The sequence below is a fragment of the Pseudopipra pipra genome, chromosome 14, assembly GCF_036250125.1.
Source record: "Pseudopipra pipra isolate bDixPip1 chromosome 14, bDixPip1.hap1, whole genome shotgun sequence".
NCBI classification, from domain to species: Eukaryota; Metazoa; Chordata; class Aves; order Passeriformes; family Pipridae; genus Pseudopipra; species Pseudopipra pipra.
In genome coordinates, this window is record NC_087562.1 from 2,269,409 (window position 1) to 2,288,675 (window position 19,267).

The 19,267-nt window shown below is 59.3% G+C and overlaps 1 protein-coding gene across 3 annotated transcripts in view; it reads right to left on the minus strand.

Annotated features, from left to right (window-relative positions):
- CARMIL2 (capping protein regulator and myosin 1 linker 2) overlaps positions 1 to 19,213 on the minus strand; it is a 23,161-nt gene extending 3,948 nt beyond the window's left edge. Inside the window, exons 1-32 of one of the 3 annotated variants that reach the window (XM_064670748.1) lie at positions 19,096 to 19,212; positions 17,810 to 17,901; positions 17,644 to 17,694; positions 17,311 to 17,370; positions 15,905 to 16,026; positions 15,494 to 15,591; positions 14,811 to 14,881; positions 14,019 to 14,092; positions 12,930 to 13,005; positions 12,765 to 12,853; positions 12,328 to 12,422; positions 12,078 to 12,164; positions 11,745 to 11,854; positions 11,291 to 11,368; positions 11,086 to 11,162; positions 10,887 to 10,991; positions 10,586 to 10,655; positions 10,361 to 10,442; positions 9,760 to 9,856; positions 9,415 to 9,472; positions 8,708 to 8,880; positions 7,982 to 8,050; positions 7,280 to 7,373; positions 7,112 to 7,207; positions 6,358 to 6,486; positions 5,267 to 5,380; positions 4,961 to 5,136; positions 4,405 to 4,492; positions 3,843 to 3,959; positions 3,284 to 3,350; positions 1,922 to 2,193; positions 104 to 207 (exon numbers count right to left, since the gene is read on the minus strand). In XM_064670748.1, the coding sequence (XP_064526818.1) occupies positions 104 to 207; positions 1,922 to 2,193; positions 3,284 to 3,350; positions 3,843 to 3,959; positions 4,405 to 4,492; positions 4,961 to 5,136; positions 5,267 to 5,380; positions 6,358 to 6,486; positions 7,112 to 7,207; positions 7,280 to 7,373; positions 7,982 to 8,050; positions 8,708 to 8,880; positions 9,415 to 9,472; positions 9,760 to 9,856; positions 10,361 to 10,442; positions 10,586 to 10,655; positions 10,887 to 10,991; positions 11,086 to 11,162; positions 11,291 to 11,368; positions 11,745 to 11,854; positions 12,078 to 12,164; positions 12,328 to 12,422; positions 12,765 to 12,853; positions 12,930 to 13,005; positions 14,019 to 14,092; positions 14,811 to 14,881; positions 15,494 to 15,591; positions 15,905 to 16,026; positions 17,311 to 17,370; positions 17,644 to 17,694; positions 17,810 to 17,901; positions 19,096 to 19,135 (3,131 nt within the window). In that variant the 5' untranslated portion in view covers positions 19,136 to 19,212. Of the gene's footprint in view, positions 1 to 103; positions 208 to 1,921; positions 2,194 to 3,283; positions 3,351 to 3,842; positions 3,960 to 4,404; positions 4,493 to 4,960; positions 5,137 to 5,266; positions 5,381 to 6,357; positions 6,487 to 7,111; positions 7,374 to 7,981; positions 8,051 to 8,707; positions 8,881 to 9,414; positions 9,473 to 9,759; positions 9,857 to 10,360; positions 10,443 to 10,585; positions 10,656 to 10,886; positions 10,992 to 11,085; positions 11,163 to 11,290; positions 11,369 to 11,744; positions 11,855 to 12,077; positions 12,165 to 12,327; positions 12,423 to 12,764; positions 12,854 to 12,929; positions 13,006 to 14,018; positions 14,093 to 14,810; positions 14,882 to 15,493; positions 15,592 to 15,904; positions 16,027 to 17,310; positions 17,371 to 17,643; positions 17,695 to 17,809; positions 17,902 to 19,095 lie in introns of all 3 variants that reach the window. The other 2 variants (XM_064670749.1, XM_064670747.1) reach the window with 2 other exon arrangements.
- Between the last annotated feature and the right edge of the window lie 54 nt (positions 19,214 to 19,267).

Below are 19,267 nucleotides of genomic sequence, written 5' to 3' on the forward strand. Positions count from 1 at the left end.
CTGGGACCAGCAGCGTTTGCAGGGGCAGCTGCTGAAATCCCAGGGATGGGTGCATGCCAGGGTGCTGGGCAGGTGAGGGGCCCTGGGATCCCCCTAGGCTTACGGCAGTGCTTCTGTGATGAGCCTCTTGGCAAAGAAGTCCTCCAGCCCCTCGTCCACGCGGGTGATGCTCCTGTCCTCGCTGTTCTCACAGGCCACGGGCTGCACCTGTGAGCAACCACGGCTGTGAGCCCAGCGTGGGGCAAAGGTTCCCCAGGCACAAAGAGGTGTCACCCATGCCTGTGCACAAACAAGTGGGTGCCCACACAGGACAGGTACTGGCACCCTCCATCTCGTACTCAGCATGAAAGCCAGACCACAGTGTTATCAGCTGCATCCCAGCTCTAATCCTGCTGCATCCCTTGAGCATCGGGAGGCTCCAGCCAGTCCCGGGCTCCTGCCAGCCCCTCACCCCCCTGGGTGCCACATGTGGGGCTCCTCAGCACAGTGGCTGGGTATGGCACCCAGACTTGCTCAGGCACACTTGTGTTACACCCAGGTCAGGTGGTTCTGACCCTCCTGGTTAACACACAATGGCAAATCCTGCCAAAGCCCTCCTAGAGCTGGGCCAGGCCTCTGACCCTGCTGGCTCTGTGGGAGAAGCCTTTAGCAGAGATGCTTCCTCCGTTTGAGCTCCAAGGAGGGGACCCCACATGGCCGGTGGGTGATGGAGCAGGTGACCTGCAGGGGCCCCACATCTGTATCCTTCAGATGCTTCAACTACAGCCTTGGAGTGTCACCACAGCCCGCATGAAGGCCACTCAGTCCATCCCCATGGCCAAATGGTCCACGCCATGGCCAAGCCTTCCTCCATGGCACCTTCCTCTCCCTGGCATGTGGCACCGCATCAGTGGCTTCCTATTGATGAGAGGGAGGCGCTTCCCCACCGGTGACATTTCAATCCATAACGACTTTTCATTACGGCTGGATTGATGCCGTTCAGGAGCCGTTCCAGCCATCTGAGATCTGCTCTCCCTGTCACATCACATCCATCAAAGCCTGTCCTTGCTCAAGCCTTGGCCCACCCTGGGTGCCAGGCGTGCCTGTCCCACTGCAGGGTGATGGTCCCCCAGCCATGCCCGGCCCTGCCAGCCTCCAGCACCCACCCTGCCTGTGGGACACAGCTCCTGCCTCTCCTCCGGCCCCGCGCCAGCGCTGATCCCACTGCGATCCAAGGGCAAGCATCACTGTGGCCATGCAAGCTGGGGCTTTCTGGCAGGTGAAAGGATCCAGCTGCATCACGGTGGCGTGGGGACAAGGTGATGCCAGCAGGGTCCAGCCCCAGGGACAGTGACGGGGCTGGACTTACCACCGACTGCACCCAAAAGTTACTTTTCCTTTGGGAAAGGGGGTGCAAAGGCAGGATCCCCATCCACTCGCCTGTTGGATGGGGGGCAAAGCAAAACCCACCCCGCCACAGCTGGCAGAGCCCCACCAGCATCACTGGGAGCCGTGGCGGCCACCGGTGCTTCAGGGACGATGGGTTTTGGATGAGAGGGAGCAAACTGAGCGCAGGAGGAGGGAGGCAGCCGGAGCCATTGCCGAAAGCATCGCCGGCCCTCTGCACCCAAACTCTGCGGGTTTTTTCATTCCTCCCTGCCTCCTTGCCGGCTCCCACCGCTCAGCAGGAAAGGGGATGGATGATCCCCCTCGCCCCCCCCCCAGCCCCCTTGCCCATCCTTTGGGGCAGCCCCCCTCCGAGGAGGAGGCTCCGGCAGCAGCTGAAATGCAGAATAATAAACCCACCGCGCCTCCTCGCATCTCATTTTCCTGCCTTGCAACAAATACTGACCGCAATAATTCACCCAAGCGGGAAAAAAACCGGGAAAAACACACCAAACACACACCACCACCCCCCTTGCCAGCCGCGCCCCCCCCTTACATTGGGCTTGCTGGGCGGCTGCTTGTGCCGGCGGTTGGGCCGGGGCCTGGCTTTGGTGCAATGCTCCAGCTTCTCGCCGACGGTCGGCAGGTCCATAAGGAATCCGGTGGCGGTGGCGGGCTGCGTGGCGGGGAGCGAGCCGCTCGCAGGCTCAGCATCCTTTGTGGAGGCAGGGCGTGCCGGCGGCGCGGCGGGGCTGAGTGACGGCGGCGCCCGGTGAGCTCGGAGCCCGCTGGCGTCTCGACCCGCCGCCGGCTCCAGCTCCGACACACCTACGAGAAGCGAGAGGGTCCTTGTTGACGCCCGGCCTCGGCAGGCCTCCCCATCATCATCACCATCATCATCATCATCATCATCATCATCATCATCACCGACGCCGTCACCTTCGCCCACGCGCGGAGGGTCAGCGGGGCGCTGGCTCCGCCGCGGGGAGGGGAGCGTGGCCGTGCCCGCCGGGAGCGCGCGTGGCGGCTTTGAGGCGCAGCCCGGGATGGATCCTGCCACCGTCGCTGGAGGTTGGCGTGCAGGGAATGCTGGGGGGGATGTGGGGAGATGCTCGGGCAGGGACGGAGCGGAGCCCCGCAGCCGAAACCTGCGGCAGGCAGCAGTGATGCGGAACGAGCTCTGCCAGCCCTGGCCCGAGGAGCAGCACCCACAGACACACCCGTTTTGCCCTGCAGGCAGCTCCTCACCACCCCCCCATGTGTTCCCTAGGTTGGGGGTCAGGATGCTGTGGGGCTCAGGGACACCAGGAGTCACCTGGGGACACCAAGGTGCTGGGCACTGGAGTCTGGCACAAGCTCTGCTTTAGCCAAGGCACTGAAAAGCAGAAGTTGCCCATCAGCTGCTCATTGCCTGTGCCTGTGCCCCTCCTGTGCCCTCCTCCCTTTCCTAGGCACGCAGGGCTCTAGGGGCAACACCAGCAGCAAGGAGAACCCGTGGACAATGTCTTCTCCCCAGGTTTGTTGGGTGAGTGGATGGGTGGGTGATGCCCATGCCCAGGGTGGTCCCTGGGATGGCTGTGGGAGATGCCATGGCTTCCACAGTCACAGACAAACCTCCCACCCCTGCCTGGCTACGTGAGGAGAGAGCTCAGGGCATTTACCCCACTGCCCAAGGGCACTGAGCCAGCTGACCTCCCCAAACCAGCATAAGAGCAAGGTCAGGGTGAGCTTTCCCCACAGACCCCTACCACAGCACTGGGAGAGGCTCTCCAAAGGGTCCAGCTCCTGCTGCCCACAGCCTGTGGCATCACCATGGAGGGCTCTGCCCACCAGCCCCCCAAACAGCTGCTGCGAGCCCCCCGCCCCTGCCGTGCCCCAGCTGAGCCGCAGCAGGGGGACAGCTCCACAGTGACCTTACTTCTCACACTTGACGTGGGCCGAATGCTCCTGAAGTGTTTGTTTTTCCTCCGCAGGGCCATCTTGTACTGCAGGGAGACAGGGATGGTGGCGGCTTCGGCGTGGACAAGCTGGCTGTGCTGAGTGGCATCCTCTGGCAGCTGGAGCCAGCCAGGCTTTGCCAGGTGACGGGTGAAATCCCCCCATCACCCCCAGACCCGCAGCACTGCACCCCCTGATCCTGTCCCAGCTCCAAAACCCCCCATGATGCTGGATTGAATACTTCCCCATCCAGGACCCTGCAGCACACTGGATCCCAGAGCAACAACAGTGGGAGAGGGTGAAAACAGCCAGGATCAGCTGGGCCACCACAAGAACAAACTCCCAGTGCCAGCAGCATGGCCTGGCAGGCTAATGGTCCCATTTCCCAGCACTAATTGCCTTAGCACTGGCCTGGGGGGGTGCCGGGGGGTGCCTGAACCCGGAGAGGCTCCGGTGCTAAGCCCAGCATCATCCGGTAAGGCGGATAAAAGGTGGTTATAGCGCGGGCATCACGCGGCAGCACTGGGTTTGGACCCTACCTCCTCTGCGGCGAGGTCCAGAGGATTCTTGCCCCTCGCCAGCGCGGTGGCATCGTCCTCAGCCGACTCCGGCAGCAGCACCAGGAGGTCGAGCCCCTGCTTGGAGAGGCTCTCTGCCTAAAACCATTAGGAAGCGCTTAAATTATCCCGGGGGCTGAAGCGCGCCCGGCTGCCCTGTGTGCTCCGTGCTGCTCCGCTCCCTACCCACGGCTGGGATTTGTGAGCGGATTTAGGCCTGATTAGCCGGCTGCCAGCCCCAGCACAGCTGCCCCGCGCCTGCCCCAGTGCACGAGTGGCCAGCGCCCGGCTTCACCCCAGCACCCCCCACCACACCACACGGCAGCAGCTCCAGGACTTTGCTCAGGGTGTTAATGTTGCTGTGACCACACCAGGAGAGGATTACCTGGCAGGAAAACCAGCCTGGCTGGAAATTGTCCTGCTTCTCAGACTGCAAATCTGTGGTGATAGCGTTGGCTGGTGCCCGGGCAATGCTGGGGTACCCCTATCCCACATCCCAGCACCACATCCCTATCCCCCAGGTGCTGGTGCCCCTGGCACTCACCAGTTTGCACTGGGCGATGGTCAGGTCTCCCAGCACAGCATCCACGATGCAGTCGGCCGCAGCAGCTGTGATGGACAGCTTGATTTCACTGGGAGCAGAAAGAGTGGTGTCAGGGCCAGCACCCACCCCCTGCAGGCCATGGAGCCAGCCCCCCCCAGGGAAAGCCTGCTGAGGAGATGGATGCTTGGCTGTGGCACCCAGGATATGCGCTGAGGCTCACTGGGTTTGTGCTGCCAGAGCAGGAATGGCAACAGGGGCTGGTTGGTTTGGGTTCCCACGCTCCCACATTGATGGTTTGGGCTCCCCTCTGCCAGCCACAGGGGTGTGCCTGCAGGCACATCATCCCATGGAGCCCCCCAGCTTCCCAGGGACACATCCAAACTAGACCCAAGCAGGAAGCAAAGCCACAGCTGGGAAAACACAGCAACAGGACCCAGCACATCACCACCACAAGGTAGGGAGAGGGGAATTTGGTAGGCAACCCCCAAAATCCTCCTCTGGCCCCGTGAGTGAGTGACAGCTGTTGAGCCAGGAGGAAGAACGGCACATCACCCACTTCAGCTTGCTGAAGACATCGGTGACCATCTGGTCCAGGACGGCACTGAGGCTGAGGTGGTCCTGGAGGCAGATCCGCTCTGACATGGCATTGACCAGCTGATCCCTGACCCCGCTCTTCTGCACCACGTCTGGGCACAGGCTGTGCGCCGTGTCCAGCACCGCCTGCATGATCGCCTGCAGTTTGGGGGACAAAGGTGAGTTTTGGTGCCTTTCTGTCTCCATTCACGTGGTTTCCAGGAGGCACCATCTCCCTTATCCTTGGGCCAAGGCTGATGAATATCCCATGCTGCCCATGGATGCCCACCTGGATTTCCCAGCTGCAAGTCTGCGATGCTTCCTCCGTGAGACACTCCAGCTTGTGCTGCAGCTTGCCATTCTGGTATGGGGTGTTTCCTGCCTCATACAGGAGGGGTAGGATCTGCCATGGGAAGAGAGATGGTATGGATCATCCCACGCCTCTTCATCTTTGCTTCCCATCCTTCCATGCTCAGCCAGCAGCTGTGACTGTGCCATGGAAGAGCATGACCTGCATCAGCTGGGCAGACCTAGAGACTTGGCTTTGCTGGGCCAGGGTGGGCCATCCTAGTCCCTCAGAGCCCCTGTCCCCCCCAGATGGACCCTCAACTGCTTCCCACCCCCCACTGATCCTCCCTCCCCTCCTGCACACCACTGCACTGCTGCCTGCATCAGCAGAGATGGTGTCTCATCCCTTTCACCACCTTTCCAACAACAGCACTGTCCTCTTAAGTTCTATGTCCACCAGATTAAGTACCTAAGGGGGTGCTGAGAGAGTTGGGAAAAAGGGAAAAGAGATGGTTTGAAGAGAAGTAGAGGAGGAGGAAAAAGTGCAATGGGGAGAGAGAAACAGGACCAAGAGAATCAAACCAGATCTGACAGTGCCAGGAGCTGCCCAGCCAGCGTGGTGGATTTCATCGTGGGCTGATGGAGCACTCTCATCACTAGGGTGGGATGAGGGTGTCCCAGGAAAGACAACCCCTCAGGGATGCAGGGAGGTTTCTCACCAGTGTGGGCATCTCTGGGTTGCAGGGCATGCCCAAAGCTGGAGCAGTCACCTCTCCAAAGGAGGGGTGTGCGAGCATGGCATGCAAAAGAGAGGGTGCACTTGTAACCTCTGCTTCCCCTGGGGGGTGCACACAACTGTGTGCCTTTGGGGCGAGGGGACTGAGAGCATTTTGACCCTTGCTGTAGAAGGGAATTCAGAAATCCTCAGCTGTTTTCTAACGTCTGCAGATGCTCGGTGACGTGCATCTGTTGCATCGACATTCTGGCGTTCCCTGACTGCTGGTTAATGGTGTCATTAACTGATCAATGCCCCGCTTCGATCCCGAGCTGGTGCCGGGGGAGCCGAGGGGGTTTCCCGCGCGGGGCACTCACGCTGACGGAGAGGTTGGCATTCCTGATGGCCTCCTCCGCACAGAGGACGTCCGCCTGCACCTCCCTGCCCGGGCAGGTGCTGAGGATGTCGACGTGCTTCTGCACACTCAGGCAGATCTCATTCACCATCTGGAACACAGAGAGGCTGCGTCATGTGCCGGCGCCAGAGCAGCACTGCCAGTTCCCTTCCCTGCCGTGGTGCTCCCGGAGAAAAGGCTGCTCAGTGGGGGCACAGGCAGGCTACAGCCCCCCAGAGCAACCCTGCCTAATAATCAGGGATGCCACATGGCAGGGACTTGCTTGCAAGAGTGCACAGATTGCTGGGAACACGCTGTATGGGGTAGTGTGGCAGCAAGTTATCTCAGCATTGCATATGCATGAAATGCATGGATGCAACCAGGAGGGTTCCTTGGAGATCTGCTTTCTGCCCAGCCCCATTCCCATCATAGAACTGTGGAATGATTTGGGTTGGAAGGGATCTTAAAGGCCATTTAGTTCCAACCCCCCTGCCGTGGACAGGGACACCTTCCACTAGGCCAGGTTGCTCCAAGCCCCATCCAGCCTGGCCTTAAACACTTCCAGGGATGGGGCATCTCCCACCCCTCTGGGCAACCTGTTCCATCCCTCCAATCTGCTCTGCCCTCCACTCAGGAAAGGTGAAAAGGGGGTCATGCTGCTTGCAAGAGCTCACTAGCAAGCCAGGGCCATTTGGGGCAGGGGAGAGCAGCCCCATGCAGCAACTGGGCCATCAAACCTGTTCAGAAGAGGTGGTGAGGATGCCCTGCTGCAGCCGGAAGGTCTGGGCCGGCAGCGTCTGCCGCAGCTGGTTCCTGGTCAGGCAGGACTGGAGCTGCAGAGGCAAGGGGCCATGAGCAGTGTGGGTGGCACCCAGCCCTGCACCCCTCAGCCCACATCCCCTCACCTTGTGCACGGCCTGCTCCGTCCTCTCAGGGTTGCTGCGATACGCCTGAGCCACGTCGCTCATCGGCAGCGGCATCGACTTGAGGGTGTAGTTCCTGTGAGGCAGCGTGGAGAGAGCAGGTGCTGCTGGACCCAGCACTCATCCCCACCCTTCATGTCCCCACAGACATGACACAGGTCCAGAGCCCACCCAATGGCAGCCTGGACATTGTCCCAAGGTCCAGCCCTGGAGATAGGGATGGCCAAACTCTGGCCGTCAGCAAACCCTGACGGGGAGGCAGCGACCGCCTGCCCAGGCTCTCCATGCACCCCTCTTTCTTCAGACCTCCAGGGAACCTGCACAGCCAAGCACCAGACCCGAAGGTGGGTGTGCTCAGCAGGTGTCCTCAGCAGGAGGAGAGGGGCATCACATCAGCACCACCAGCAGATCCCCCTGCCCTCGCTGGGGGCTCCGTGGGTGACACGAGGCTGTGCTGGTTGCTCAGGGAGACCCTGAGGTTGAAGGTGCCATCACGAAACAGTGGCAGGTTGGTTTGCTGGCTGTAAGGCCAGAGCTGTGGACCAACTCCCTTGGGACATGTATGCAACTGTGTGATTACAGCTCCAAGGGGACAAGAGGCCCTGGGGACAGTGATATCCTGGTGACAGGGGCTCTTTTGCATGGCAGTAGCAAGCCAGGAGGACCAAGAAGCTCCTTCCTTACCTCTCCAAAGCTTGAGCCACCTCCAGGAGCCCATGGGCAGTTGTGTTGTTCCTGTCCCAAACCACAGTCCTGCACAGAGAAGGACATGGGTGAGCCCTGCTGTACCCACACAGCCCTGAGGTGGGTGCCAGCAACAGTGAGCCCAAGGCTCAGAAAACCTGAAAGCGGGGTTAAAAATCTGAACTTAAACTTTCAAAATCCAAAGTGGGACCTTGCAAGGAGCTGTAAATTAGGCAGGAGGGAGTGAAAGGCTGGGAGGACACAGTCAGGTGCCATCCTGCTGGCAGGGGCAGATATCTCCCAGAGGAACAGCTCTGGCCATGACACCCTTCCCTGTCCCCTGCAGACACCCCTGCCTTGGTTTTGTGGGCACAATGTGGTCAAAAAATGGCGTTTTAGGAACCAATAGCAGAGTATGTGGGAGGGCAGTGACTGCAAAGGTCTGTCTGCAGCACACTGGGCTGTGCAGGAGCCTGGCAAAGAGCTGGCAAGCGCTGGGGCAGGGACTGAGCTGCTCTCTTGGCCCTCACATGTTCCCTGCCAGCAGTTCTAGTGGCTGCCACAAGCAAAACATATGGCCACAGCATCTGACAGTGCGCCAGGAATTGTCCAGGACCACATCCATGGTCACCAGGAACCACAACAAGCCTCCTCTGATGGCACCAGCATCCTGCCCAGGACTGCCTGGCACAGGGCAGCCACAGGGTGACATAGACCTGCTGCTACCTGAGCTTGGTGTTGATCTGCAGGGCCTTGGCGAGCATCTTGGCCCCCGTGTCCCCCATGGCGTTGCCGCTGATGTCCAGAGCGGTGAGGCTGGTGTTGCTGCCCAGGGCGCTCAGCAGCACGTTGGTTCCCAGTTTGAGGCGCGATTCAGCCACGGACAGAGACTGGAGAGGCTAGAAAGGGGACAAGGAGGGGAGAGGTGGCCAGGGCACGTGTCAGGGCACACGTCACCCTCACAGACACAGCCTCCATCCCTGTCCAGAAGCCTCGGGGCTGGGGCTGGTTTTGGAGACACCAAGTGATGCTGCACCCCAAGAAACAGGAGGGCAATGGGTGCTTAGGCAACAGTCTGGATTTAGCTCAGATGCCTGCCAGGCAGTGGGGAGAAAAGAGGGATTTTTTTTGGAATGCTGGGCTGCATCCAGGTTACACCAAGTGTCTCCTCCATGCCTTTAGCCAGACTCAGGCTCCAGCTTTCCCAGATGAACAGGAACAGCTCCCACTTCTCTGTCTGAGCATCTGCTTCAGACCGAGGAAAATAAAAGCAGAAAGGTTTGAATGGCAGTGGGAGGGAGGAAGGTTTGCTCCCAGCCTGTGCCAGGAGGGATCTGGATGGCACCCTGGCATGGAGGCTGCACAGTGGTGGCAGAGGGTGACCAGGAGCACAGATGGGATGGTTGGGGTGGCTGAAGGCAAGCTGGACTTACACAGTCCTCCTCCTGGGTGAGCTGGACGATGCGGTGCAGGACATCCAACAGTCCTTCCCTGTAGCAGAGGCAGGGGGGGTTACATGTGCATCCCCAGGGCCACAGAGGCAGCTGGCAGAGCTCCGTCCTCCCTCCCACTCTTGCCTGACACTACAGTCCATCCCTGGGACTGCACCAGTTGCTGGCAATTGTCCCCCCACAGCCCCTGGCTCCATGTTGGGCTGGAGCAGCCAGGATGGGCAGGCAATTCCTACCAGCCCCTGGGCTTTCGATGGGGAGACAGATTGGAGGGGGTGCATGGTGCCAGGATGGCTCCCAGCCTGAGTGCTGCAGCTTTTCACCTACTTGGATTTGATGTTGAAGTTCTTCCCCAGAGAGACGTGCCTAACGGACTTGCTTCTGCCAATGGAGAGCACCAGTGTCACCATGTCAGGGTCAAAGCCTGCAAGAGATGGGAGACGCCCACCAGGATGCTCCAAGCAGTCCACAGAGGTGCCATCAAGGTGGTCCCTCACAGGAGACCTGCTGAGCCACCAGGCTTCCACCATGGGATGGTGGAGAGATGCTCAGGGAGCTCCTGAGCACCTTTCTCCCTTCCTGGCTCCCTCAAGGAGACTGAAGACCTGTGCACAGCCAGAGTCCCTGAGGAGTGAGGATCCCCAGGGAAGGAGCACCCTCTCTGGGCACTCCTGCTATTTGGGGTGCCAGCGCTGTTCTAAGCCATGGGAGCACTCATGGAGCTGTAGGTGGCACTTACTTTCTGCCATTGCCCAGAGATGTGCCCTCCATCACCCACCCACCACCCTGGGCAGCATGGTGGGAGTTCTCACACCTTGCAGGCAGCTGCCTGCACTCCCATCCTCATAGATGCACCATCCCCAGGGAAATCTGGTGAGATCCAGGAGATGGAGGAGATCTTCTCCCAGGCTGGGAAAAAGCAACCTACCATTGTCAGACAAGTCCAGGCTGCTGATGGAGCTGGCATCAGGGATGAGATCCTGGATAACCTGGGCCCCTGCTGATCTCAGCTTGGAAGAAACAGCAAGACATCAGTACAAGGGGAGGCACTAAGCCCCCCAAATGGGATCCTCCCATGGGGAAGGTCAGACAGGGCACAGACCTCCCCTGACTGTTGCAATGGGACCCTCTGGCTGGGCTGCTGGCCCCTCACCTCACAGCTGCTAAGATCCAGGTGCAGATCACTGATGTGGCTGTTGTCTGCCAGCCCTTGCAGCAACGCCCTGGAAAAGTCACCCAAGCCCCCATGGGTGCAAGAAATGGGGGCAGCAGCACATGCTGTGGGGCACCCCCAAGGGTCCAGGCAGTGGGAGTGGGATGCTGGAGAAAACATCCTTCCCAGAGCTCTGCCTCCCACAGCCTCATCCACCCATCCTCCCCACCAGCCCTCAGTGAGGTCCCCCCTGGATTATGCTCATCCCAAATCCCTGGGTGGATTCACAGCCCAACCTCACCTCACGACATCTGCAGGCAGCTTGGTACCTGCCAGGGAGACGTGCCTGAGGGCACAGGCCTGGTTGAAAAACTCCTTGACGTCAGGGGAGATGGTTTTCACCCTCCTGAAAAGGATGGGTATCATGGGCATCATCTGTCACCCAGCACCAGCCACCTGCCCGGGCACCACTCTCCCCTCACACCATCCCGGGGCCTTACCTGTGGGAGTACACGTTTTTGGAGAGATCCAGGTGGATGAGGCTGTTGTGGCACCCGTGGACCAGGGCTCCAAAGAGCTGCCAGGGTGGGGAGGCAGGTTGTGTGGAGGAGGACCCAGAGGTGCTGCAGCCCCTCACACGGCCCAGGGATGGAGGGGGACTGAGGGTAGGGTCTCACTGCCAGGAACCCCTCGGTGGGTACTCACAGCATCCAAAGGGCAGTCCGTGCCAGCCAGGCTGAGGTGGGACAGAGAGTGGCACTGGCGGAGGAGGCTCTGCAGGTTCTGTGGGAAGAGGGGGCTCAGCAGCTCTGCCCAGGACCCTGAACCCCCCCACTCAGCAGCCCTGAAATCCCAGCTCCAGCCTGTCTCCTCCCTCCTGCTGAGCCCAAGGGTGAGTCCTGCACAGAGGGACCCACTCGCTCATGGGATACATCCTTGCTCCAGGTGGCATCTCCCACCTTCCCACAGGGAGATGCAGAGGGATGTCCCCAGGGCTTCCCCAGCTGCTCCTGGGCAGTCAGGGGGCTGTCTCAGCCATGACATTCCCATCTCTGGGGTGCTGGAAGGCTGGGCACAGACCCCAGGATACCAAAGCCATCCAAACCATGCTGAGGACGGATCCCAGGCAGTGTCACCCCATCACATAGTGGGTACTCACACTGATGTCATCCCCAGCCAGGGTGCTGGGGTTTCCAGAAAGGTCCAGGTGCCGGAGGGAGAATCCAATGGCTTTGTTATCTGCAAGGGCCTTGCACAGTGTGCTCATCCCTGCTCGAATAGAGGGGGAGAGATGGATGGCCACAGGTTCCCTGCACTGGGGAGAGCCGTGGAGCAGAGGAAGGGGCATTACCCTCCAGCTGGGGCAGCAGGACATCACATCCATGAAGATGCCCTTTCCAGGGTGTCCATGTGGCCCCTCCAGCCACCCCTTTTTTGCTGGGTTGGCCTGAGAGCTGCCGTGCTCAGCCTCCCAAGGGCACCTGGGCTGTACCTTTGGCTGTGAGCATTGTCCTGGCCAAGCTGAGACTCTGCAGACCCTTGGAACTCTTCTCCAGGTGCCGGCTGAAGGCAGCAATTCCTGATGAAAGAGCAGAGAGCCCTGAATCGCTGTGCCAGCACAGAAGGGTGTCCATCTCACCCTGAGCCACAGTCCCCAGGACAAGGGGCAGCTGCTGGTGGGATCTGGAGCTGAACATCAGTTTTCATGGGTGAAAACTCATCCCAGCCCAGAATTTGGGTACCTCTGTCTTCCAGCTGGTTGCCAGAGAGGTTGATGGTGTGCAGGACAGAGTCAGGATGGCTGCTGAGTGCCTGGGCCATCCTCTGCACAAAGTCACTGTGGGGAGAAGGGTCACCCATCTGAGCAAGGTTTGGACACTTCAGGAGACACAGCCACCAACCCCATAGCCTTATGGGGACAAGCCACCAGGTCCTGCCTGTGTGGCAGGGCTGGCTCCATCTGAGAAGCCAAGAACATCTCCGAGGGCGGGTGGAGTTCACTGGCCTTCCAGGCTGTGGGGGCCTCTGCTCCCAGTGTGCTTCACACTGTGGAGGGCAGGGAGCCACCAACACCCCCCTGGCACATGGCCCCACAGACCCCCCTGCTCCATGCCCTGAGGGAAGCACCACCAGGCTGCCAAGACCCTGCTCATCACTGCCTTGCAACCCCTTCACTTACGCTTTCAACCCGCTGTTCTCCAGCACCAGCTCCTCCAGCGTCACCGATTTGCTGAGCATGTAGAGCAGCTGCTCTGAAATCTCCTGATTCTGGCAGGGGAGAAGAAAGCCTCTCTGGAAACCTGGCCACCTCTGCTGCTCCCAGCACTGCAGCACCAGCACTCACCAGCTTGAAGTCCTTGCAGGAGAGCTTGGTGAACCACAGGTTGAAGGACAAGGCAGCGACGCTCAGCGCCACATCTCTGCAGGGTGACAGGGATGAGGGAGTCAGGGCCGGGATGAGACAAGGGTGGTCCCAAATGGGTGCCCCAAAGCACCCAACCATGAGGTTCCCCAGGACACCCAACCCTGGGATGCCCCAAGACACCCAAACTCAAGGTGCCCCAACACAGCGTTCAACAGAGCAGGATTGGTCCATGAGTTTAAAGCAACCCACAAACACAGTTTATCTTTCCCAGATTATTCCCCTGGGCAAAATAAAATTACTCAAACTATTTGCATGCTTCTATCTAAACCCCTGGGTTTCAAATTCTTTTTAGTTCTGGGCTCTCATGTGAAGACACCACAGGTTTTGCTCAAGTGGAAACAAGTTTCTTTTTTACTTCCCCATCCAGAGAAATCTCTAAAAATGTCTCCTTTTTGGCCAGCTGAACACAGATCCTCTGTTCCCCAAAACACTCAGCCCAGAACTCTGATTTGCTGCAGCCTCACCCCAGAGCAGAGCCCTTGTTCCATCTTTCTTGGGATGGAGACAGGGCTGAGCCCTACAGGAACAACTCCAGGCACAGCCTGAGCTCATGGCCCATATCAGGTTATTATAAGGTGACAATAAGGTGACAATAAGGTTATAACAGAAGTTTGGGGTGGCTGGTAGGGAGCAGTGCCAAGTTTCGGGGAGGCAAGTGGCACCAGCTGCTTTGCATAGGGAAACACCTGACAGCCACGAGCTGCCAGAAGCCACTGTGACGTTGGGTTTCCACCCCTGTAAGCAGCTCACACAGGCTGATTTAAGAGTTAAAAATGAACAGAGAGGCTGCCTGGGCTCTGGGTTGTTGCCCTGTGGGACAGAGCTCGTGGTGTTTGGTGTGGGGGCGCATCAGGCTGCAGATGTGGCGTCCCTGGAGGGTGTAAAGCGACAAATGCATCTAACACGGGCAGAGGAGCATGTTGGGGCACCCCTGACAGTGACAGGGAGGATGAGGATGAGGGCTGGTGTGGCACAGGGCACCACAGGCAGCACGGCTGGGGGACTCACCGGCTCTCCAGGTGGCTGAAGTCCAGCAGGTTGAACTCCCGGCAGTCCTGGCTGTGGTAAATGTTGTCCACGTCCTTCCCAGAAAGACGGACACATGGATGAGGCTCAGCACCTGATCCTGGGGATGGCTCAGGTGCCCAGCGCTGCTGGAGGGAGCTGAGCCCTTGGGAACCCTCTTCTGGGGAGCCCCTTGCCTAAACTCCAAGCCCAGAACCTCTCCTGGTGCTCTGGGTGGCAGGGAACATGTCCCACCTTGGTGGGACAGATTGGTGGGCCCTGGAGCAATTTTGCAGGGATTGTCCAGAAGAAGGAATGCACCCTGGGCTGGTGGGAGTGAGGGTGTGGGAAGAGGTGGGAGGGGATCAGTGTTCCAGAGAGAGAGGGGTCCTGTTATAGCTGGCTCCCAGCAGGGAGCTCCTCTACTACAGACATTCAGCAAGGTCCCAGATTTTCGGGGATTCTCTTTAGATCTCTTTAGTCTGGGAAACAACCTGGTCCAAGGCATCTGACCCCCACCTGCACTTTGATTCCAGCCCACCAAGGAGCAGGGGGCACTCAAGCCAGGCAAAGCTGCAGTTCCCATCTCGGATACCCCTGGGATGTCTCTGGTCCCTGGGATGTCCCAGCCCCACATCCAAGCCAGGCAAAGCTGTGGTTCCCAGCTCCGGCACGTCCCAGCCCCAGCAGCCCCACGAGGCCGCTGTCTGGAGTGGAGGCACCCACAAACATCCTGCTTCCCTGCCCACCAGGTGACACTGCCACTGCCTCCAGCCCCGGGATGGACCAGCTCACCCACTGGATCTCCTCACGGAAGGCAAAGCCGTTGTAGTCACACAGAGCAGCGTAGGTCTCCGAAAACCCCCCTGCAAAGAGAAGGCAGTCTTGGGGGCAGGCCTTCCCATGGGAACACGGAGGAGACCTTTGGGGAGGGCAGGAAACAAGAGAGGGATGGCAGGGACTCAGAAGGATGGTGAGGGCTCCCCCCTCCCTCCTCAAAGGGGCCAGAGATCTCCTGTCAGCCCAAAAGCGATCGCCCAGCTCGGGGGGCTGTGGCTTGCTTTGCTTGATCCATGAGGATACCAGGCAAGGCACATTGCTATGGTGATAACAGAGGTATCCTGCTCCAAACCAGGCTACAGGAAAAACTCTGCAGTGATGCTGTGTAAAGTGAGAGGAAGCATCCACAGCTGCAGGTCCTCACAGGTGGATACTGAACATCCTTTCCTCACAGCTGTCCTGCTGCTTCTGGGGGAACTACATCCTGTCAAACCTGCTCCTGCCCCAGGGGATGGGGTGGGCTGGTGGAGAGCAGACCCCACTAGCAGGGCTCCATCTGTCTGAAGGCACCATGGTGCCCTGCCAGCAGAGGTGGGGGCTGTCAGCAGAGCTGCTGTTGATGGATGCAGGGCTGGAATGGTCCCCAGGCTGCTCCAACCCTCCTGGTCCTGCCTGGAGGAGGTTACAGCAGGACTTACCACAGGGCCCAGGGCTGCTCTGCAGCATTTCCTCCAGAGAGTCCAGGATCTGCTGGATCCTCTCATACAGGCTGGGGGGGGAATTCTTGAGCAGTGTCCTGGGGAAGGATCAGAGGGATGTGTGGTGGTGGGCCAGGAGAAGAGGGTCTCCACCACTTTATGCTTAGCTGTAACCTTGTGCATAGGGTAGCCAGAAATATTCAGCCAGGAAGCAGGGTCTGGCCTTTTTCCATGTTGCTCCTGCTAAAACACACTATTGTGCACCCATCCTACGTTTGGGACCTTCTAGTTGAAGGTGTCCCTGCCCATGGCAGCAGGGTTGGAACGAGATGATCTTCCAACCCCGACCATACCAGAATTCTATGATCTGGGACTTTTCTGAGCCACCCCTGAGGAGCAGAAGACCCTTACCCAAGGGATGAGTCTGGAAAGACCTTCTTAAGTGACATGGTGACATGGATAACAACTTGCTCCAAATCATCCAAGGACATGAACCGGAAGGCGTAAGATGCTGCATCTGTTTCTATGACAACCTGCGGGGTCCAAAGGATGAGAGATGCCTGAGCAAGCTGGCAGCACAGAGCGTCCCCAAGCCCCCAGACACCACGGTGACAGCCATCAGCTCCTCGGTGCCAACCCAGCCAGAGCACCATGAGCACAGGGAAGGCTGCGAGCACCAGGAATTCAGGATAAAATACATTCAACAGACTGTAACGTGCAAGAATAAGGCATAAACCTCGCCAGAATTCACGCTAAGCTGATGCAGAGGCAGCCCAAGGCAGTGGGGTGAGAACAGCCTTGCCTCTGCCTGCAGCAGCCGCAGCTGAAGGATGGAGGTTTCCTCCCTGAATTTATCTAATCGGGTTTTGAGGCTTTTTTAGCTTTTGGTTCCTACCAGGAAAAAGAAAAAATCCCATGGCAACACTCTCCCTGATTTAATTACACGCTGATTGAGGCGTGGGAGCGAGATGACAATTATCCACCGGCATCGGGCGAGGACGGCGCTTCCGCCGGTGCCCGGGGCTGTGGAGGCAGGAGAGCGTGGGTCTGCCTGCACATTAACAACCTCTGGGCTCTCCATAACACAGTCAGATGTCTCACCCCCCTCCACCCTGAGGTTTCAACCCCCAGCACCCCTCAGTCTCTGCCCAGGTCCTTTAGTTCTCTCCTGGGGCTCAGCCTCACAGCCTCCCGAGCTGCAGAAACCCTGTTTAGAGGCTGAGCCCACTGTCACTGGTGATGCTTTAACAAGCAGAAGCCAGGCAGGAGGTTAACAAGGACCAGACAGGAGGTTAACAAGGACCACAGCCCTGTCTCAGCCAAAACATCCAAGCCAAGGCATCCCATTCCTCTCTTCCATGGTTCCCACTGCCGCATCTGCCCTCTGTGCCTGCCTCTCTCTAAGAGGATTAACTGGGTTTAAAACACCGTCCTGCTAAATTTGTCTTCACCTTGGTAAGCCAGCAGCCATTTGTCACCTTGTCCCTGCTGAGCATGGCCAGGTGCTGTCTGCAGCTGCTGGAGGAGAAGAGGTGCAGGCACCTACCCAGTACCCCTGGGTGCCTCCCTGCACCTCCAACCCCAAGGGCGAGTCCCCCGGTGAGGCCATAAGAGGATTTATTTTCAGGTGGAAAAGAGATAAATAACCTGTGGAGCTCTCAGGGATCATCACTGGTTACCCTCAACACACAACAAGGAACCAGAAGGCCCCCAGACCCTGTGGTGGGCTTGAGATCAGAGTTTCCCATGGGGGAAGGAGGGCACAAGCTTGGGGGAGTGCCTGGGCTGGTTTTGCCCTGGGTGTTGGGGCCACTCACCACACTGGGCTCTTGGACTGTCATCTCCCTCACCTCCAGGAAGCTGAAGCTGCTGTGAACCTGTGGGTGAGAAGAGCAGGATCAGCCCCAGCGCTGATGGAGAAGGGGGACCCAAGGGTGCCCCCCAGCTCCCACCCTTCCCCACGCCTCAAATAGTGCCTGGCCATGTCCCCAGTCCCTGAACCAGACCCCTCCCCTTCACCCTCTCCTCATCCTGCTCCTGAGGGTTTCCCAGGCCCAGCAGCCTAGGTGACCCAGAGGTGACCCACCCCAGTGCCCCAAGCCCCCCCAGGCACCTCAGGGCTGTACCAGGCACAGGGTCCCCACACTCACCCTCACCGGCAGCATCACCGGCAGCACATACGCTCGCCAGGGCGTCAGCACCTAGGCAGGGGGACACTGGTGTGACAAGGGACAGTGGTGACCCGGGAGCCACCCCTGTCCCTCACTGCAGCCATGAAACCAGGAAAGTAGGAACCAGTCCAGACTCCGCACATACCAAGATGAAGTCGTCATACTTGGACTTCACCTGCAGCTGGACACTCAGCACCAGGAGCACCTTCTTTGTCCCCAGGAAGGTGGTGATGCCCTCTGAAAAGACCAACATCCACGTGAAATGAGGTGGCTGAAGTCACCTTGGTTCTCTTCTACACGCCCTGCTGCCCCTGGGGACACTGTCCCTGCATACCCACCCGAATATACTCCTCTCCATCCACGCCAGAAAGTCACACTGGTTGCTCTCATCTAAACCACACACTTCACCAGCTGTGGGTCTCATTTGCTACTCGAATGATGCACCCACTTCCCCATCACCTGCCACAGCCTTGGCTGAGCATGAGGCTTTGGGGTTGTTGGTTCACCCTGCCCGTGCTGCCTCGCTCACTGGGAGCTGGCACTGAGTGACAAGAGGGCCCTGATTTCTCTCATTTCCTTCCCAGATTTACCACTGGGGAGCAAATGGGCACCCAATTCCTTCCTCCCCATGGAGCAGGCAGGGTGGTCACATGTACCAACCTCCCCATGTCCACAGATCAGTCTCTCCCACGGTCACTGGACCAGTGTGGGCGTTGCTCCTGCCTTGAGTGTCACCTCCCCACCTGTCCTGATTCCTGCCTCCCATGGGGAGAAACAGGACCAGAACCACAGTTGCCCATTGCCATGTGAAGCAAACCAAGCTTCCACAACACCACCAAGCCCTGTGGTGCAGTGGCTTGAGCCCCCACAGCCCCACCCTGGTAGAGCCGGGACCTGAGGCTGCAGGGACGCTGTGACCCAGCTCCTTCCCACCCCACTTCAAGCCTCAGTGGGGCTGATGAGGCTGAAGGACCCCAAGATCTCTGTTGTCTTTTGCTTTTCAATCAGATGAGAGAAGTGTGGGAGCAGTGGCACTTCACACACCCCCTGTGGTGGGCTGCAGGCTGTGCCTCCCTGGGGAGCTGCCAGGGACCCCCAACTGGCTGGGAGAATCCAAGCCCATGGGAGTGAGGAGCACCAAGCTGTACCCACAAACTAGGCAGCCTGAGCCATGCAGAACCCCATCCTTGAGGAGACGGGTTATCTGGGGATGCTTTTGGTCCAAACTGAATCCTCAGGCATATGAGTTTTGGGGACAAGAGCAGCCCCCAGACACCTCTTGGACCCCCCTGAATCTCAGCTGCTGCTGCTGAGGAACCTGAAAGTGGCTCTGCCAACCCCAGCACGGCAAACTGGGGCTGAGCAGGCCCCGTACGGGCGCCTTCCATGTGGCAGCGATGCCCCGGCAGCGCGGCGGCGGGCGATGCTTACCTTGCAGCTCGGCAGGGATCCCTCCGGGGGACGCAGCCATGGTCGGGACCGCGGGGTCACCTGCCGGGGGATGCCGGTGTCAGGGCAGCATCCTTGGGCGCCGCGGGAAAGGCGCCCCGCTGGGAGGAAGCGCTGAGGTTACCAACCGGCAGCGCCGCAGCCTCGGTGCCTC